The 18,286-nt window shown below is 42.9% G+C and overlaps 1 protein-coding gene across 1 annotated transcript in view; it reads right to left on the bottom strand.

Annotated features, from left to right (window-relative positions):
* tead1a (TEA domain family member 1a) overlaps window positions 1-17,633 on the bottom strand; it is a 35,457-nt gene extending 17,824 nt beyond the window's left edge. The window contains exons 1-2 of the mRNA XM_026365755.1: window positions 17,335-17,633; window positions 3,792-4,267 (exon numbers count right to left, since the gene is read on the bottom strand). Coding sequence (XP_026221540.1) covers window positions 3,792-3,996 — 205 coding nt within the window. The 5' untranslated portion in view covers window positions 3,997-4,267; window positions 17,335-17,633. The remainder of the gene's footprint in view (window positions 1-3,791; window positions 4,268-17,334) is intronic.
* Window positions 17,634-18,286: the final 653 nt, after the last annotated feature.

The following is an 18,286-nucleotide window of genomic DNA, read 5'->3' as shown; positions in this document are numbered from 1 at the left end:
CACTAACCCTGCGGCACACATCCCTCACTCTTGCCCTCCCTCTTTCTCCAAACTCTGCAGCACACACACACACACACACTCATACACACACACATACACACACACACACACACACACTCTTCCCTCCCTCCTTTTCCCTCCCTCTCTTCACCCGTCCATCCATCCCCTGCTCTGGCTGTTCCCCTTTTTTGCCTCCTCTGTCCCTCTTGTAGTGAATGGGCTTCCCTTCTGCTCCCCCTCTGTCTCTCCTCCCTCTCTCTCCTTCTCTACTTGCCCAGTAAAAGACTTCAAGGCCAAAGTCAGATGGTCATTAAGCGTGACGAACAGAAGCACCCCTGCTCTCCCCCCTCGAACTCCAAGCTCATATTGAGGGAGACATAGCATTAGAAAAAATACAGTTTACATGTCAGTTTAATCATTTTTGGACCTCTGAGAAAGAGTAGATAGAAAGATCCTCAAAACCAAGAGTAAAGAAGCTTGTGACTTTCTGATAAAACAGGATAAGGTGAATATTAAGAGATGCTGAGAGGTAGAAATTCAGAGGCAACATATACACTTGAAATAAAATATCTACTTATTTGTTACTGAGGAAATATAGAACTACTTTTGTGTACTTCTTTTCCTGTTCTCTAAAAAAACATGTCTGCAGTAGTTCAGTGTTACTCGCCACGCTCAGTTAGCAAAGTGATTAAAAGCTTCAGCTGCTTCATAGAAAAACTCGAAACCCTTTCAGGGAAAGGTCATAGCCCCGCTGACCACGCTCGCTAACAAGGCTGCAATGGAGTGGTGTGTATTGTTGAGTACCCTGGGAAGACTTTGGAGACCACAGGGGATGAACTCTGGCCCAGAGCCTGGTTTCAGGACAAGTGACTGCAAGTTTGTACTTGTTACAACATTCGCAGGACAATCTGAGTGTTTTTAAGAGCAAAGCTTTGACTGCTCGCTTCATTTGTTCTGTCGTCTCTCCTTTGTCTTTTCAGGCTGAAATCATGACTGCACCTGCTCCTAACCACACAGTTAATTATTCATTTATTAGAAACCTTTAAAGAGTAACTAAACCATGGGAATATTTGCTATTAGATGATGTCACTGGACTGTCTCATCATTTTACACCAATGATCAGCCAACAGCAGCCTGCAGGATGTACAGATTATGTTAAAAAAAGGCCTAAATTAGCATATCACGTTTACTAGTTCAGTACAGTCTCACTAATCTCATCAACACTGTTTCTAGCAGCAGTAGAAATCAGTACGGACAAAGAAAGTTTTCAACTAGCTGGGGAACAAAGTAGAACAATTATCAGTTAAAGATCCAGATATTTGCCATCAGGGTTTGAGGAGATCAAAACAAAGCTCCCATGCAGACGAACATTAGACTAGACAACAAACATGCAAAGCATTACTCAAGTAAGTGCTAATGTTGCTTCATTGTCTGCTGTGGGCTACTCATGATAACTACTTCACAGCATGTCCATGTTGTATTTATACAGTTGCCTGTATATATGCAGAAAACAACAACAACACAGGTTTAAGATAGTAAGCTAAACTGTGCAGTCTTGATGCGAAGTGTTACATGCACTTGAGCAACCAGGTTACTCAGAAAAAACAGGTTACATTTGCAACCAGGAAATGTGTTCGCATGCACTATACGTGCACTTCCTCCATCACCATTGACAGTATGTTATGGACTTCTGCTATCCATCTGTTTTGAGAAATGTCCGTGATCCGCAGCTTAAGAGACAGAGAAGCTTCAATAGCAATTGAAAGAATTTGTCTAGTAGAGCCATATGATGGGTCTGTAGGGGAAAAAGCCACTGCCCATTACACTGTTCATCTGCCGTACCTTTGCTAAGAATAATAGCGCTATTATTCACCCTTTTACTCCCTCTCCCTTTTATACGCATCCATTTATGATTTCACTATGCTTCTCTCCCACTAAGTTCATCTCGGCACTTTTACGCATTTTCCTTCTTCTTTTCTATTTCGATCCATTTCACCATAGCCAGTGGGGGGTATTTTTAGACCCACACAGATCCCCTTCCCATCAGATATTACCTTTTTCTTTACTTTAGGACTACTCACCTACCACTCATTTTACCAAGGAAACACATCACCATTAATGATTCTTTTTTGAATAGCAAAGAAAATAATACCAAGTTTTTAAAGTAACCCAGAGGCATACAGTATGATGAAAAACACCATTGTGCTTTTTCCTTAAAAAAATTAATGACTCCATGTTTCTCAAAAGTCAAAAGAAACAGCATGCATGACTAAAACGTGAGCCTGTAATAAACTATGTGCATCATGAGCCAAAAATTAGAACAAACTAGATGCTGTTTCATAATTCTGGTTTGCACAGATGTTCTAGTAACAACTAAAACCCTCTGGTCTTTAGGACGAATGCTGCTCATCCCTTCTTTCCATTTCGCCTTTCCTGCTCTGCTTCTGAAAACAGACACTGTCTAACCCACTTAGGTCACCGTGATAAACGTGTCAACAACCTGGACACAGTCAACAAGGTAAACAAACATGCCACCAAGGCAGAGAACAGGATGAGACTGATTGATTAGCCACTGATCAATAACACAAAGGAGCTTAAATAGGAGTTTTGGTATCAGTGTGACTGCTTTTTTGTGTAGGGTTTGTCATGGTTTGGGCACCATTTGTTCTAGTTAAGTTATGTATATATATAAAATGCTCTATGAATTTGTCACTACAAGCAGCGTATTTTGCATTTTCCACATATTAACATATATCTAATTTTTATATAAAAACATTGTTCAGTGCACCATGACTTCACACTTGTGTTAAGCCGCCAAGCATCAGCACCTGAAAATGTTGGATGTCTACATTGTTTTAGTCATACTTTTGTGTGCTTAAATCCGTCGAGGTACTGAGGCAAGACTTCATCAAGTATGAACTGAAAAAAAATATCTAGTATCTGGGATTTAATTGAATACTCAGAAGCCTAAAACTTGAGTAGTATCATGAAGAAATCACTAGAGTGCACTCTGCATACAGAGAGAGAGAGAGAGAGAGAGAGGGAGAAAAAAAAAAGACTAAAACGACAGAGTGAAAGCGAGAGGGAGGGAGGCGCAGCTGGTGGCAGCCAGAGGACCATCTGTTCATCACTCTATTAGTTCACAAACACACATGCACACACACACGCACACCCTCCCTCTCAGTGTCACACTCAAACACTCACACAACACACACGTTGACATGATGCACCTATAGCGTGCCTCTGTTTCCTCTCTTTTACAGTTTCTTTCTCTCCCGTGTCTCTGGCAGTGCCCCGAGAGAAGGCCCTCACACACATACCATCCACGCACTAATTCTCACAGTCTGACACAACGCGGCAACCATTTCAACAGCTCAGCCAATCACTGGATGTGTTCTTAACACTGTGCAGGGACGTTGCATTCTCCCACAACACACTGTGTGAATTAGTGACAATCAATCAAAATTATTCACACTCTCATACATCATCGTAGAAATACACAAACCAGTGCGCATCATTGTCCTTCTGCTTTTTATAGAATAGTGACAGGGGACATATCTAACACCTACATCACACTTGTTCTGGAAAGCTGGTATTGTAATTGATTAATCAATCAGTAGAAAATTACTGAACAATTTTCATAACTGATTAAACTTTTCCAATGTGAAATTAAGCTGCTTTCTTAATTTTATATCATTTTTCACTCATTTCTGACGTCTAATACAGTAAAACTCTTTGTCAGTGACTAAAAGCAGTTCATATCCATCGTCTTCATATTTCTCATTACTCACCGTACATCTTTCCTTCATCTGACAGTATAATCTTCCTCCTTCCACAGGGTGGGTAGATAGCCAGGGCCTCCTGGAAGCTCTGCTCGATATCGGGGCTCCACACCCCCTCTGGGTCCCCGTCCATGGTCTTGTCTCCTCCAGAGTCACTCAGTCTATCCATGTCCTCGCCCGGACTCTCACTGCCGCTCCAGCTACTGCGCTCCATGCTGGCCGTTAACTAGCCAATGTGTACTTAGCACTAATGCTAATGGATTGAAGCTAAGTAGGTGACGTGATAAAAAGCTATTGGTAAATGTTAATATTAATGGCAAGAATTAGCTCCTGGTGGGGACAGCAAGCTGCAGGCAGCTAGAAACGTAATGCTGATGCTTCAACAATAGTGCTTCCAAATGCTAACTACCAATAATAAAACCAGGAGTGACGACTGCAGGCGACTCCGAAAGCAGGTCCAACATCCACTGACAGACAGCAGGAACCTGAAAATAAAAGAGAGAGAGAAACGCTGTAGTGTTTGCTGTTCAAATTGTTTAATTCTTAATGTTGGGCATATGTTTAGATGCTTTTAGTGAAGTTTCAAAAAGCCACAATGAATATAGTGCTGCCACTTAAAATATACAGTATTTCATATATACAGTAGTCCACATAACATTAGGAGACTTTGGGGTAAATGTCAGCTGTGATGCTGATAGGTCCAGATTTCTCCGCACAATCACAGTTTGGAGTTTACTTTTAATTTCTAGTTTGCGTGTACAGATGTCACCACAACCCAAAATTTCATTTCACAAAACATGGTAAATATAATCGAAGTAGGCCTGCTTCCTCTCTCCACAGCCCGTTTTATGATTCATGCTGATATTAATTTTGTATTTTTACCGAGAAAGTATTTTCCAGTGCAGCTTTAAGTTCTGATCAACATGTCGTAAGTCTGTATCCCAGCTGCTAGAGGGAAATTATTGCTTCTTTTCATGTAGGAAATTGCCTATTTTATTAAACCATTGTGGTAACCCATCATCAAATCCTCATGTACATAAGTGGAGCAAGTGAATCAGGGACGGACAGGCTACTACTACTCACAGCCACTAGCAGATTTAAAAAGCAAAAAAAAAAAAAAAGAAAGAAAAAACTGAAGGGGCTTGCCAGCTGCCTACAATTCTTCTAAAATCCCCCACGGTAAACAGCAGGGTTGGCGAAGTACACACCACACTCACACACCACCATATGCATACATGGAGAGAAACACACACACAATTACAGTGCCAGCTCCTTGGGCGAACACATGTCATTTTGTCTGGTCTTCTACTGTTCACACTTCCCATGCACTGTCCCTCGCCACAGCCCGCACAAGCCTGCAGTGTGAAGTGCACGTTGGTGTGTGTATTCTGTGTGCGCGCGCGCGTCTGCCTGGCTAATTTTAACACAATTACACTTGACAGCGTGCATGCGCACACATGAAACTGATGCATGTAAAGCAGCAGGAAACATAATGGACACATTTTAACCCCCGTTTGTACACTTGAGCTCAGCTCACGGGATTTTTAGCACCTGGGGGAAAACACTGCAAAGCTGCAAGAAAACATCCGCTGGCCTGGGCTCACAGGCATGTGTAATTAATGGGATCTGCTTGTTTTACTCGAGTTTGTCCTCTGGTTCTCTCTTCATGCTTGTTCTATTCACCCTCATTTCCGTTTCCTTTCCAACTTACCACCCCTGCTTTCTTTCCCTCTCGCCTCCTGCCCTCCCCCAGCAGTTTCCCATTCAAACAAGGATTCATTCATGCAGCCGGCCGTATGGCTGAACACTAACAGCAAAATTTGTTTCCTCTACACCAAGTGTCAGTAGGTTTGTGAATATGCAACTGGGTGTGCTACACTGATATAGTTTCAGAAAGTATTCAGACTCATTTACTTTTTGCACACTTTATGTTGCAGCTGTCACTGTAACAATTTATGAAATAGAGCTTTAAAGCTGCACTTATCTTATTCAGCACAAAAGCAGTCCCTTACATTGAAATGATCTTTTAAAGATTCCCCCGGTAAAAACTCACAGCAAATGAAGAAGATAAAAAACTCAAATCAATAACTTCAACATTTCTGGTTACAGAAATGAATACAGAAATTTAGTGCAGGACAATTCACAAAACATGTGACCTCTTTGAAGGCCTGCGCAAAAGCAATAACAATGAAACACCTACCCTTACATTCAATGGACTTTAAATTCCCACCACTACATTTTCTCTATTGTATCTACAACACTCAAAAGTGGTATTATTTTATCATGGTGCAAGGACCTTCAAACATCCAACTCTGCATGAGCAGCTGCTAGTATTATACATCACTGCTCTACATGTGGGAGCTATGAAACTTCAACACTGCTTTGAAGGTCATTGTAGGTCAATTGTATATTATTTATAAAAGGAGGTAAAATTGAACTTTAAATATCACGGCGATGTTGGATCCCCACAATCCTCGACATTATGTAATGGCTCTAGGTTCTGGTAATTGTTCACACGAGCTACTGCAAAACATTACAGTGTGTAGCAATGTAAATCAGGCAAATCTTATAATACATCCTGTTGTTGTGTAAGCCAGTCAACCAAGGACATTAGATCATGCTCAAGTAGGCAGGAGATAGTTACAGCAAGCGTTGCTTCACACTCTGTAAATTTCAACTTATATAACAATAATTTGTGTTCAGTAAGTGGGATTAACACAACTAAAATGGGTTGCTCTGTGTACTAATTCATACAAAGAGCTTATGTTGTAAGTGTTATTAAATATGTGCACCTACTGTCTGCCCGCTGGAAGTGTTACACAGCTAGCATCAGCTTGCATACAGTATATGAGTCATTTAGACTGAAGAATAAAATAGATAACAGGAAGAATAGCTAATATACAATATGTGATCTGATGCTTGATCAAAATGCTGTTTAACAGTGATGGAAAGGATAATGTGTGCGATGTTAGCAGGCAGCAGTTTATTCTGACAGTCAACAAGTTTGCCAACAGTTACTATGACATAATAATAGTAATAGTTTGTGTTCACCTGGAACAAAGCTAAGTCTAATACTCACTCTTCTTTTAGCTCTGTGTTTGGTCTCTACCAGCTTCGGAGAAAATGATGTGGCTCTTTAGCTGTTACGTTGCTCCACTGAGTTCAACAGCTAATCGCAGACTTTATGTGCGTTGGACGGTGGGTTTGAAGAGCTTCAGTCAAAAATATGTATTTAGAGCAACAACCAAAACAGGAAACAAAAATCCGGAAATCTAAACAGGGAGCTGAAAAACAGCCAAAAATCTCCACCAAGCTAAAGGAATCTGTAAATTTGTGGCTAGCTGCAGTGGTTCGTCACCACAAACAAACCCTTTCACTGTGCAGGTCGTCACTTTGATCCATCGTCATCATAAAAACATTGATTACAACATTAGGTTTTACTGATGCTGTGTGTCACAGCAAATGACTTCCTCTAAACTAGTGAGATGTTAGCATGATTTATATAAGGACTTCACACCCAATCCTGATTCCGATGATTATTAATTAGACTAAAAGAGAAGAGAAGAGAAGAGAAGAGAAGAGAAGAGAAGAGAAGAGAAGAGAAGAGATTTCAGGGTTAATCAAAGAACTACAGTGAAGCTCTGGAGATGTGAGCACGAGAGGGGCCCAGTAGCAGATGGACGCTGGAGAGACACATTAGTCACACAACAATCAACTGACTACTGGGCGACTCCTCTGCTCCCTGGGCACCCCTCCTCTGTGTGTCTCTCTGTCACCAGGCAGGCCCGGGCCACTCCAGCCAGGACAGCAGGCTTTATGGTGTCAGTGCCAGCCCTCAGGAGAATACACACAGGGCATACAGCCACAATCCTGCAGCTGCCTTGGACTCTCATGCTCTCCCTCTGTGTCGCTTTTCTTCCTCTTTCACTTTGTGTCTTACAGCACTTACTGGCTCCCATCACATGCCAACAACATGTATGTGCCTGTGCGCCTACAGTGTGCATCGCTCAAAAGCAGGCCAATGAGGTTGTAGTGAAATGTAATGCAAGTGATGTGCGAGTGTCCACATTACCAGAGGGACCTGGGTCTTTGAGTGTGTGTGAATCTGTGTGTGTGTGTGTGTGTCAGCAGGGGGTTATGATGGTAGACAAGTTGAATGTGTTATCACAAGCTAGTCAGTTCCTCTCACTCATTCTTCTATTGGACCACTCAACAGCATCTGTTTTAACTGCTTCCAACTTGTGCACACACACACACAGGTTTTATACAAGAGGATTTTCTCATAATCCTCAAAGCAAACATTGTTCCACTTTACAATGTTCTGCCATGTTTTAATGGTCCCTTGCGGCTCAAATAGAATTATTCTACATCTGAGGTGATATTTCTTGTTTTTGTTTGTTTTGGTTTTTTTTTTGTTTTTTGCATGTATTAATGTTATATTTGTATCAAGGACCTTAAGGCACACCATTCATCTTTTACTCATGTGCAAATGTGACTAAAGCGTTCAATATCTGAACACATTCAAGGGTGCTTCACTTATCATCCCATTTTAAGCAGCCTCCACAGCCGACATATGATTTGCAAGGTAAGATCATTCAAGTACGCCTCATGTTATTCATGTTATTCAACCCATCAGCGTATTCAAGTACAGTATATGATTTCAGCCAGAGCTGATGTTCCTCACTGGTCACTGTGGAAACAAATCTAACTGTGTGCTTTATTCATTAAAAGGTTGAGGTCACTTAGAAATAGTTTGTGAAAGAAAATTTGATTTTTGTCTATTAAAATAACTTCAAATAGTTTAGAAATGTAGTGTCGAGACTTATAATGTTGTAAATGACTATCGTAGCTGCAAATATTTTTTATTGGAATATCTACATGTTGTGATTGCTGAGTAATGAAGATTACACCGTGTGAGCAATTGCCTAGAAACTGAGGATCTTGTTGAACACTGTGTACTACTTCTTTCACAATGCCACACAAACTGGCTCTAAACAGAAGGAAAAGTCTGAGGTGCACAACTGAGCAAGAGGACACATACATTAGACTGTGTAGTTTGACAAACAGATGCCTTGCAGGTCCTCAACTGGCAGCTTCATTAAATAGCGCCCACAGCAGACCAGTCTCAGTGTAAACATGCAAAGAAAAAGCCATATCTGAAACTGGCCAGTAAAAAGAAAAGATTAAGATGGGCAAAAGAAAACAGCTACCAGACAGAGGAAAAGCTGGTGTGATGTGATGCTGCAATGATTTGGTGAACAAAAATGAAAGAACACAGCTAATTTCAAATTTTTGCATTAAAGAAAATGGACAATTCTAATAACCAAGCTTTGAACAGAAATAGTGTAATATTATGGGGAAAAAGAATTTGTGTGTGTATATTAATTGTTTTTGATAGTTTTAACTGTCTTACAGTTGTATATGTAATAATTGTGTGAGAGCTGCAACTTCAAAGTCTTAACTGTAGGCCATAGTGATCAAAGGGATTAATCATGTGGTAAGAGAGGTTTGTAGTTCTATATGCAGTTGAACAATTTTCCTTTCAAACATGTAATGCCTGACTTGTTGCTGTTATCTCGTATCCAAATCATCAACAGTTGGAAAAAAATGTGGATGTAATGTAGCACCTTTTACATAACCAGTTGGGTTAGGTTAAATCTGGACTGGGAGACTCTGTCTAAGCCTACAAACAGCCCTTATTAGCAAAGTGCACATGTAGTACATCAGTATGAGAGCATGATGTAGCCGAGCAGTAACAATAACTACAGAAATGCTAGACTTAAATATGGAGCGATCAGCCTCAAAGGTCCAGTGAGTTTTCTTGTAACTCCTCGTTTACTAGCAGTTGTTTTCCTCCTTGCCATTGTTAATGTATTACTACATGTGCTCGTGCTGATAATTATTGATGTGACAGTGACATCATACTATACTCATTGCAGGGATGTGCATCGTACAAAAGCACGCATTATTAAAAAAAATTATGCAATCGAACAGTGCACACAGAAATGTAAAATGACACAGTTAAAGCCGACACAACCTGATCCAGAACCATCCAGCTTGTGTGTGCATCCACTTTGCTTTCTCTGTTACATTTGATTGTATCTGCAGCTAACGTCAACCACACTAATCACATTAGAAGTCAGCCATACATCTGGAGAGGAGCACTGTGGCAGTTATTTAACGTGCTTTACACAACCTGTGTGGCATCGGTAAATCAGCTAGATCTACATGTAGCTGTGTCTGGGAGATTACCTGTGCATTCCACATGCTCGAGTCAACAGGGCCATCCTTCACTGGGGTCACTATGGGTGAGTACACACATGGTCATATCAGGACACTAGCTAGTCTTTGATCAGCTCTGAATATGGCTTGAGTGATGCATCCTCAGTGCATTCACACCTCTGTGTAGCTGTGTGAACGCCCAATCTACTTGCCCAAGACAGAATTTGATAAGAAGTGTGTCAGATATAAACAGAGGTCAACAGGCAATAACAAAAGCTATGCTTTCTTACAGAGCTGCAGAACTACGTGACGATTCCCATCAGAGTTCCTACTGAATTTCGACTGGACTGCTCTAATCTCCCCAGTGCCTCAACCAACCACAAACGTGATGCCAGATTATATCTTAGATAGGATATGAAGCAACAGATGCGTCAGGTTCGCACTGCTTTAATTAATTATGACACAAAAATGTCTGTTTGATGTTGACACTAAAGAGAAGATGGTGCAGCCCAGCACTGACAATCAATATGATCAGTAAGATGCACAAATACTTTCCATGCAGACGGACCTGTTGTGCGTCCATTTCTATTGAGTTCTGTCTTTTTGCTTTTTTTTTTTTTTTTTTCTTGGCGCTGATGCCGGTTTCTGAATTCACTCTTTATAGATATATATTGTCACGATTTCAATTAATCCATTAATGACTAGTTCATTTTGCACAATGCCAAGGTGAAAAATATCACCTTTATGAAAGTCTCGAGTTGGTTTGATTAGTTCTGACCCAATTTCGTATTTAAAAAACAAAGACAGATATTCATTGAGGCAAATGAAAAAGCGGCATTAGTGAAAAGAAACCAGCAAAGCATCTTTTATTCTTTCTGTGCACTAATACACACTTGAGAAAGACTGAGACAGTGAGAGAAACTTGCTTTATGAGTGGTGAAGAGGCTGTGATTCACAGTGTGCGCTCCTCATTATTTCACCATCTCTTCTCGCAGAAGCATTAGCATTTATGCACACACACAGTAATTGGTCACAGATTGCACACTGATACAGTGAAGTGCTTATTTCCTCCTAGAAATGTGACGGTAAAGGGCTTCAGCTAGCAGCTCTCCTCTCCGTTCGCCGTCCCTCTCTGTTATTCTTCTTCTACAACAAGTTTTTGCTGAGTCAGACTGAGCCATTATCCGGCCTCTTCCTGGGGGAGGATGGCGGTTCGCTGTCACACATAACACTGTTGCGCGCACGCACACACACACACACACACACACACAGAATATCCTCCACCAGTAGCAGGAGAGGCCTGGGGAGGTTACGGCAATACCAACACCATTTAATAAGTGTGAACTCTGGAGCATTGTGCCAAGACAGAAACCACATGTGCATTATGTGTGTGTGTGTGTGTGTGTGTGTGTGTGTGTGTGTGTGTGAGTCCTGTCCTACACCTAGTAAGGAACAATGTATGGCTGCACAAATGTGAAAAGAGTATGCTGAACTCTATCTGCCCACGCATCACTACAATTACATTCTCTCCACTCCTCAACACGCATACACACACACACACACACACACACACACACACACACACACACACACACACACACACATATATACGCATACAAAATGAATTAGCCCCTGAACTGTGTTTTCCATCTGTGGTCCATTAAAACTTGGGTAATGCTTTATTTAGACAGATGCAGGTTAGGAGGCAGAGAATGTGGCACTTGTGCATCCTATAAACATGGTGTGTAGTGGACTTCGTAAAGGTGTAACAGTCGGAGCAGTTCCCTCCGGGTCTTATGTTGTCTCGTGTATGTTTGCGGCCATCATTTCTACGGTAAAACTGTACCATTGTACATATCTGCTGAAATATGGGTCACTGTGACATTCTGCGGAGAAGTGTGACAGGGGAACAAGCACGAGCAGACTGAACCGCTTCATCTGGAGAGCATATAGTGAACTGGAATCATCCTTTAATATGCAAACAAGACAAAATCACTCGAAGAATGACCCAGATGCTCCAAATAGCCATTAAAGATGGGACTGTGTAAAACGACGACTAGCAGGATACTGTAGTCACAAGACATCAGAACATGTCGGTCATGCCCTACTTAACAAAATAAAAGATACCACTTTGTGTTACACTTGTGTTCAACTGCCTTTGGCTTCTGAATTTGATTTTGACTTTGATTCGCTGCGAACTCTCGAATGTTGGCTGTTGGACACCTCAGGATCCACATCAACAACAGATTTTCAGTATTGATAATGTAACATCCCTGGAAGGCTGCTGGGCTAATCTGGTTTCACTGGTACGTTTCACAGGCTAATGGAGGTCACAGCTAACAGCAACACAACAAACCTGCGAGCCTGGATATTAGCTCTCATAACACATTCACTCACTTACTACAATAACAGCAGTTTTCATGTGTCTATCCGAGGGGCTATGCACAAAATGTACGGTAACAGTAGCACCAGTGAACAAAAGTCAAGAAGTCAGAAGTTAGCTGTCTCGCTCAGCAACGGCTAAAGTATTAAAGCTAAAGTTTGCTAGCACTAGCTTAGCATTAGCTAATTAGTTAGCAATTACTGGTCATAGAGACAAAACAAGGAAAATGTGAGTGTATTAAATTGATACAAGAGAAGAGATTGGATTATTTTATCTTAATGACTAATGGAAACATTTGGTCTTTTCTGCTGTCGTCTACATATATTAACAGCATCTAAAGAACAAAAAGGCAAATCAGTGTCAACACAATTAGCATACAGTTAACGCTCCAGGAAAACTAGAAGCTGTGACTCTGATCATTCAGCGCCAACTTATTTGATGATTCCTCAGCGACGTCTGAACAATGCGACACTCTCTAGACGGAGTCATCAGAGAGCTACTGAACAAACAACTGTGAGTAATCACACAAACCGAGGTCGTGAGCAACAGCAACAGCAACAGCAACAGCAACAGCAGGGGAAATATTGTTGAGAGAGCCGAGCGAGCTGTTGTCCCCCTGTGCTCGGCGCTCATCATTTCAGCTCCTCCGACGGGGAGAGTAAGCAAGAAGCAGCAGAAATCTAGACTTCCTGCTCGCTTCCTGCTGAGATCAGGAAGGCTGACGTTGAACCCGACTTTCCGCAGAGAGTTAGCTTCTGTCATCCATTTATCGGGCTGGTGGTAAAACAGCGAGGAGCCTGAGGTTATGTCCACACTACTGTAGGCAGATGATGCTGCTTCCTGCATGGACACGTGCTTCTATTCTAAAGCATGTATGGCGTTTATTTCTGAATGTATCGCAGAGGCCCACACATACTATAGCCAAGAAAAGCAAAGAGACCTCACTGTTTTAAAAAAAAGAAGAGGGTTGATTCTCTCTCAGTAATCTGACAGATTGGAGCGCCGACTGTTCAGGGTGACGGAGCGTGTGAGAGATTAGGAAGCTGGACGACAGTGTTTCAAAAAGCCCGGCCTCTTCCGTCCATACTCTTGTTGCTTGTTTAACTACATGATTGTCCAGCCTGATACTGATATACAAAACAGATGTGGATATATTTGCTAATACGGTCTTTATTGACTCAAAACCGGACTGAGACACCCTCACCCTTCACGTGAAACGGAGGTTTCACTTGTTATGAAAATGCTTTTAAAGCGTCAGTAATATTGTGCACAGCAAATTCTGAATCATTTCTGGGATTATATATGATCCAACACGTGTGGTGTGACAGGCCCACCAAGAACAATACTGTACATCTACCAGGCTCCGATACACAGCTTTAAACACAAGTTAATATGAACTGCTGGAGGCAGGGATAATGTGTATTTTGATATAGTCACTTATATTATATAGTTGTTGTGTTTCTCACGTTAGCTTCTGTCACAGTAGAACTCAAACATCTCCATATGGCAGAGGAAAAGCGATATAAGGCACATCCTGTTCAGTAATTATATCACTGGTCTTTTTATTGTCATGATGACGTGGTGATTATCCGTCTGTGGAGTTACAGTCTCGTCCATGTTACTACACACAGGCGCGCGTCACGTGGCTCCCAGCGCTGATGTAACCAGGACAAAACCAGGTGTTTTGAGGTGTGTGTGTTTACATTCAGTGTGCGGGACGTGAGAGAGACACGGGAGGAGAGAGACGGGGAGCCCAGGCAGACAAGCCAGCACAGGCTCCGGTCGTGTCCTGCAGCCAGAAACCAGCCCCCACCCCACCCAGTGCACGCCAACACCCCTCCGCCCCCCCACAACCCCACCCCACCCAGGAGGATGCCTATTGTTCCCCCATCCCCTACACAAAGCCCCCCACCTCACCCACAAAAACCCACCCTCCCCTTCCCCACCTACCCCCACTGCCCCCTGCCTCCACACCCCAAACCCTGTCACCCCCCACACACTCCCCATTGTTGCTCTAATAGACCAGTCCTGTTCCTACATTTCTTTACACTTCCCTTCTCTTCCACTAACTTTCTATTCCATTAAACAGCACACTGGTCCTAATTCAGAGCTCCTGTGAGCACGACGTGCAGAGAAATGCAGCAAATCAAAGTGCTAAACCTGCTGAGGTCCGAGGGCAGAGGATCCAAACACGACTACAGAGTCTATCTGAAGCTGATTTCAAAATAAAATTTAAAGAACCCAGAACCAGCCCTTGTTCACATATAAAATAAGATACAAAGAGTCCAAGATTCACTGTATCACCTGTTGATTCATGCGAAGCTGAGCTGAGCTGACAGTTCAACCAAACACCGCTCGTCTAATTCAGCTGAAAAAAATAAGAGTTGGACAAAACTGAACGAAGCCGGACTACATCTGGACGCTACAAGAAATCATTCCACGCCGGAAAGATTACTCCTCCTAATCCGACCTCCATAAAAATCTGTGTGCCGGATTTTGCCCTCTTGTCTGGAAATGAGACGACAGATCAAACAACAAGGAGGAAGCCGGCGAGCGGCCAGCCGCTCCAAACTCCACCATATTGTGACAGCATTGGTGAAGTACATGAACACACACACACACAGACACACACAGACGCGTGCATGTACACAGCAGTTGTGACTAAAGCACACAGAGGCCATATGGTGCGTCCTCATCCGACGACGCCTGTTGCTGCCGCAACAATAGGCCTGCCTGGCCTGGACAGCAAGAGGCAAACACACACACACACACACACACACAAATGTGCACAAATGGCTGTTAGTCAGTCAGTCTGCGTTGCTTAGGCCCAGAACAAACGCCTGGATTTGCATTCTGCACCTCCCTTCATCCTCCTCCTCCCCTCTCTCTCTCTACCTCACACACACAGACACACACACACACACACACACACACACACAGTTCCCCGGTCTCTACAGGTGCACAGAACACTCAAAACAGATGTCAACGGACTGGAGAGGGAGAGGCACAGGGGGGTGGGAGAGGGGAAGAAAGTGGAGAGGCGATGGGAGGCTGTTTGCCCAGGCTTGACAAAGCTTTGTACACTCGCAGGCCTAGACACAGCAAAGACAATGACACACACACACACACGCACACACACACACACACACGCACTGCCTGTCTCTCCTTCCAGTACTACTTGATTTAATAGTGTCAGACATGTTAAAAGGAGCAAAAGAGAGAAATAAAAAGTGTTGTTTTCTCCCAAATCACACATTTTTGGGGAGTTTTTAAAATTTAAACAAATATTTATCGTCCTTGCTCGAATCCATGTTTCCAGGAGTAACGACGACATCACAGATAGTAATCTCAAAGTATCACGACGCCTCATTTATCAAACATTTCACACCGTTGCCAGCTTCCATCTCACTCAGCAAATCAAAACCCACATTTCATCAATAAACCCTATTATTTTTGATTTGTTCACGTGGTCTTTGAAGACATTTGAATGTGGTCTCTGCTCACTGATTGACTGTACCGTGGTAGAGCAACAACAGGCGACCGTCCTAGTTACTGATTAATCACTTCTTAGGCAAAAACACCACAACAAGATTCTCTGGTTCCAGCTCCAGAAAATGTGCAGATGTTTTTTCATCTTATTTAAAAAAAAAACACAGCATTAATGAATAAGATCATCTGCATTCATCTACAGCGTTATCACATTTAAACTTTACCTGAGTCACAAACTACACATGCTAATAATTCTGTTACTGGCAGGAACGTCTTGTTCATCACTAGCAAAACATAACATTTATCTCCATTTCACCAAGTGAAAGAAAAGAAAACTATTATTGTGTGAATTCTTTTATCTCCAGCATCATCAGCCCCCCCCCCCTCCCTCAGCTGACAGATTACTGTTAGAGAATTAATGCATCTGCTGTGTTTCTTCCTACAGGCTGTAATTTTCTCCAATAATTACATTGTGGTTTGGCCTGCATTACCACAAGATCTTTTGTTATAAAAGGAGCAGGAGCAGCCCTTTAATCAATATTTAAAAGGAAATGCACATCACAACTAGGAGCCCATAGGATGGCGGTACAAGAGGGGGGGGGGGCTTTTAAAGTTGTGTATATGATGGGATGTGGTGAGTTAACCTGAATGAAAACATCAAGGAGACATCAAATGACAAGCTGAGCTCATGTTGTCACTAATGAGAGAAGCTGATCTCAGTGTAGTTCACAAACTGGGATCAGTTTAACACAGAGAAGCATTAGTCAGGGGAAAAAACTCCAATGAGTCTTAAAATGTAGTTAAAGCCTTTGGACGCTGTTGGTTTTCCTTGGAGGTGCTAACCCCCCCCCCAGCAGCCCGGCTGACCGTGTTCTCACGGAGCATTTCGTGCGCTCTGTTCTCTGGCTCCACACTCGGTGTGTGCGTGTTTCCAGCCTCTGGCCTGTTCCTGTGACTGGGGCCTGCCAGTGGAGGAAAAGAGAAAAACCCCGCCGATGCAACAAGTCCCCCATTCACTCCCAGCTTTGTTAAGCTGCCTCCCAGCGACTCGGGTTTTCATCCCCTCCGCGTTTCGTTTGGAGCAATCCGCGGACTCCGGCGGGGAAACAGCTCCCACCGTGTGGATCACATCATTTTAGAGTACGAGAGAAACAAGTGGGAAGAAAAGAAGGTTTGTTGTTGGTGTCGGGAGAAAAACGGGGGGGGGGGGATCAAACTGAAGTGAAAGCGACATCCCTGGCTCTCAAGCTCACACGGCACAGCATTAATAAGCTTGTTAGATGTGTTTAACATCTATGGAGGGTGTGTTTGTGGCCATTTCGCTCGTGATGTCGCCGAAATTCTTTTCATTCCAGCCCCGCTGACCCCTTCAGGGTTTGAGAAACAAGCGACACGTCCGGGGGCTTTCAGACGCGCAGGCTACAGGCGGAGTTGGGGGACTCCTCCTTGGGAACTTACCTCGATTCGTGCGCCTCTTTTCTGGATTAATTCCCCCCACTTTTCCGCGGATCCGAGTCGCCACACTACGGGAAAGCCGTCCGCCAACTCCAGGATCACAGCTCGGGTTTTGGTTCGATGAAGGATCGGGCACGCTGAGTGCGTAAAATGCGCAGCGTCCCTCCAAGGATGCGAAATATGCGCGGAATGGGAGCAGGAATGAAATGAACGCAGTGGACTGAGTTGAACGGGGCGGGGTGAGAGGGGCTGGCGTCACCCTGGATGGATGAAACAGAGAGTGAGTGAGAGATGGGAGGATGGGTGGAAAAAAAAAAAAAAAAGAAAGAGAGCGAGGGGGAAGGGGCCGGACTGTATGAGCTGTGTTCAACAACAAAAGAAAAGAGTGGAGCGGCCAAACTCTATTCAGCGGAGGAAGAGAATGGGTCGAGATAAAAACCCAGTCTGCTGTGTGTGGACGAGCAGCTGACACCAATCAAACAAGGTGTTTACAGCAGCTTTGTCCCACAACTTTGAAAAAAAAAAAAAAACCCCATCGATCCCAATTCAAGACAAAGTTTAATCCACAGTGTTTGTACCACTAAAGCTGATTGAATTTATTCAACGTGTTACACAAAACTGTTTTTAAAGAAGAAGATAAACAAATAAAAAATAAATAAAAACAAATAAAAAGTTGAAATGACTCCTGCTTGGTCTGGTGTGAGCTGTAGCTGCTGGAGAGCTTGTAAGAAACCCAGTGACTGTGTCTCTGACGTGTGTGGAACAGGCTTTCCTTTGCTTTTCTTTGCTTGTGCTACTCACACACTGCTTTTAATTGTAAGATCAGCTGTGGAGAACTTGTAACTGATGTTAAATAATGACTCTATATATTAACAACGTGCTGCTTTTGCACTGTATTTGGTAGTGATCCCCATCACATCCCATGATGTTAGACCACGCCTACATTAGGCCAGGT

This window comes from Anabas testudineus, chromosome 6 (genome assembly GCF_900324465.2).
Source record: "Anabas testudineus chromosome 6, fAnaTes1.2, whole genome shotgun sequence".
NCBI classification, from domain to species: Eukaryota; Metazoa; Chordata; class Actinopteri; order Anabantiformes; family Anabantidae; genus Anabas; species Anabas testudineus.
The sequence above is the reverse complement of the archived record's forward strand: the minus strand, read 5'-3'. Positions and strand labels throughout refer to the sequence as shown.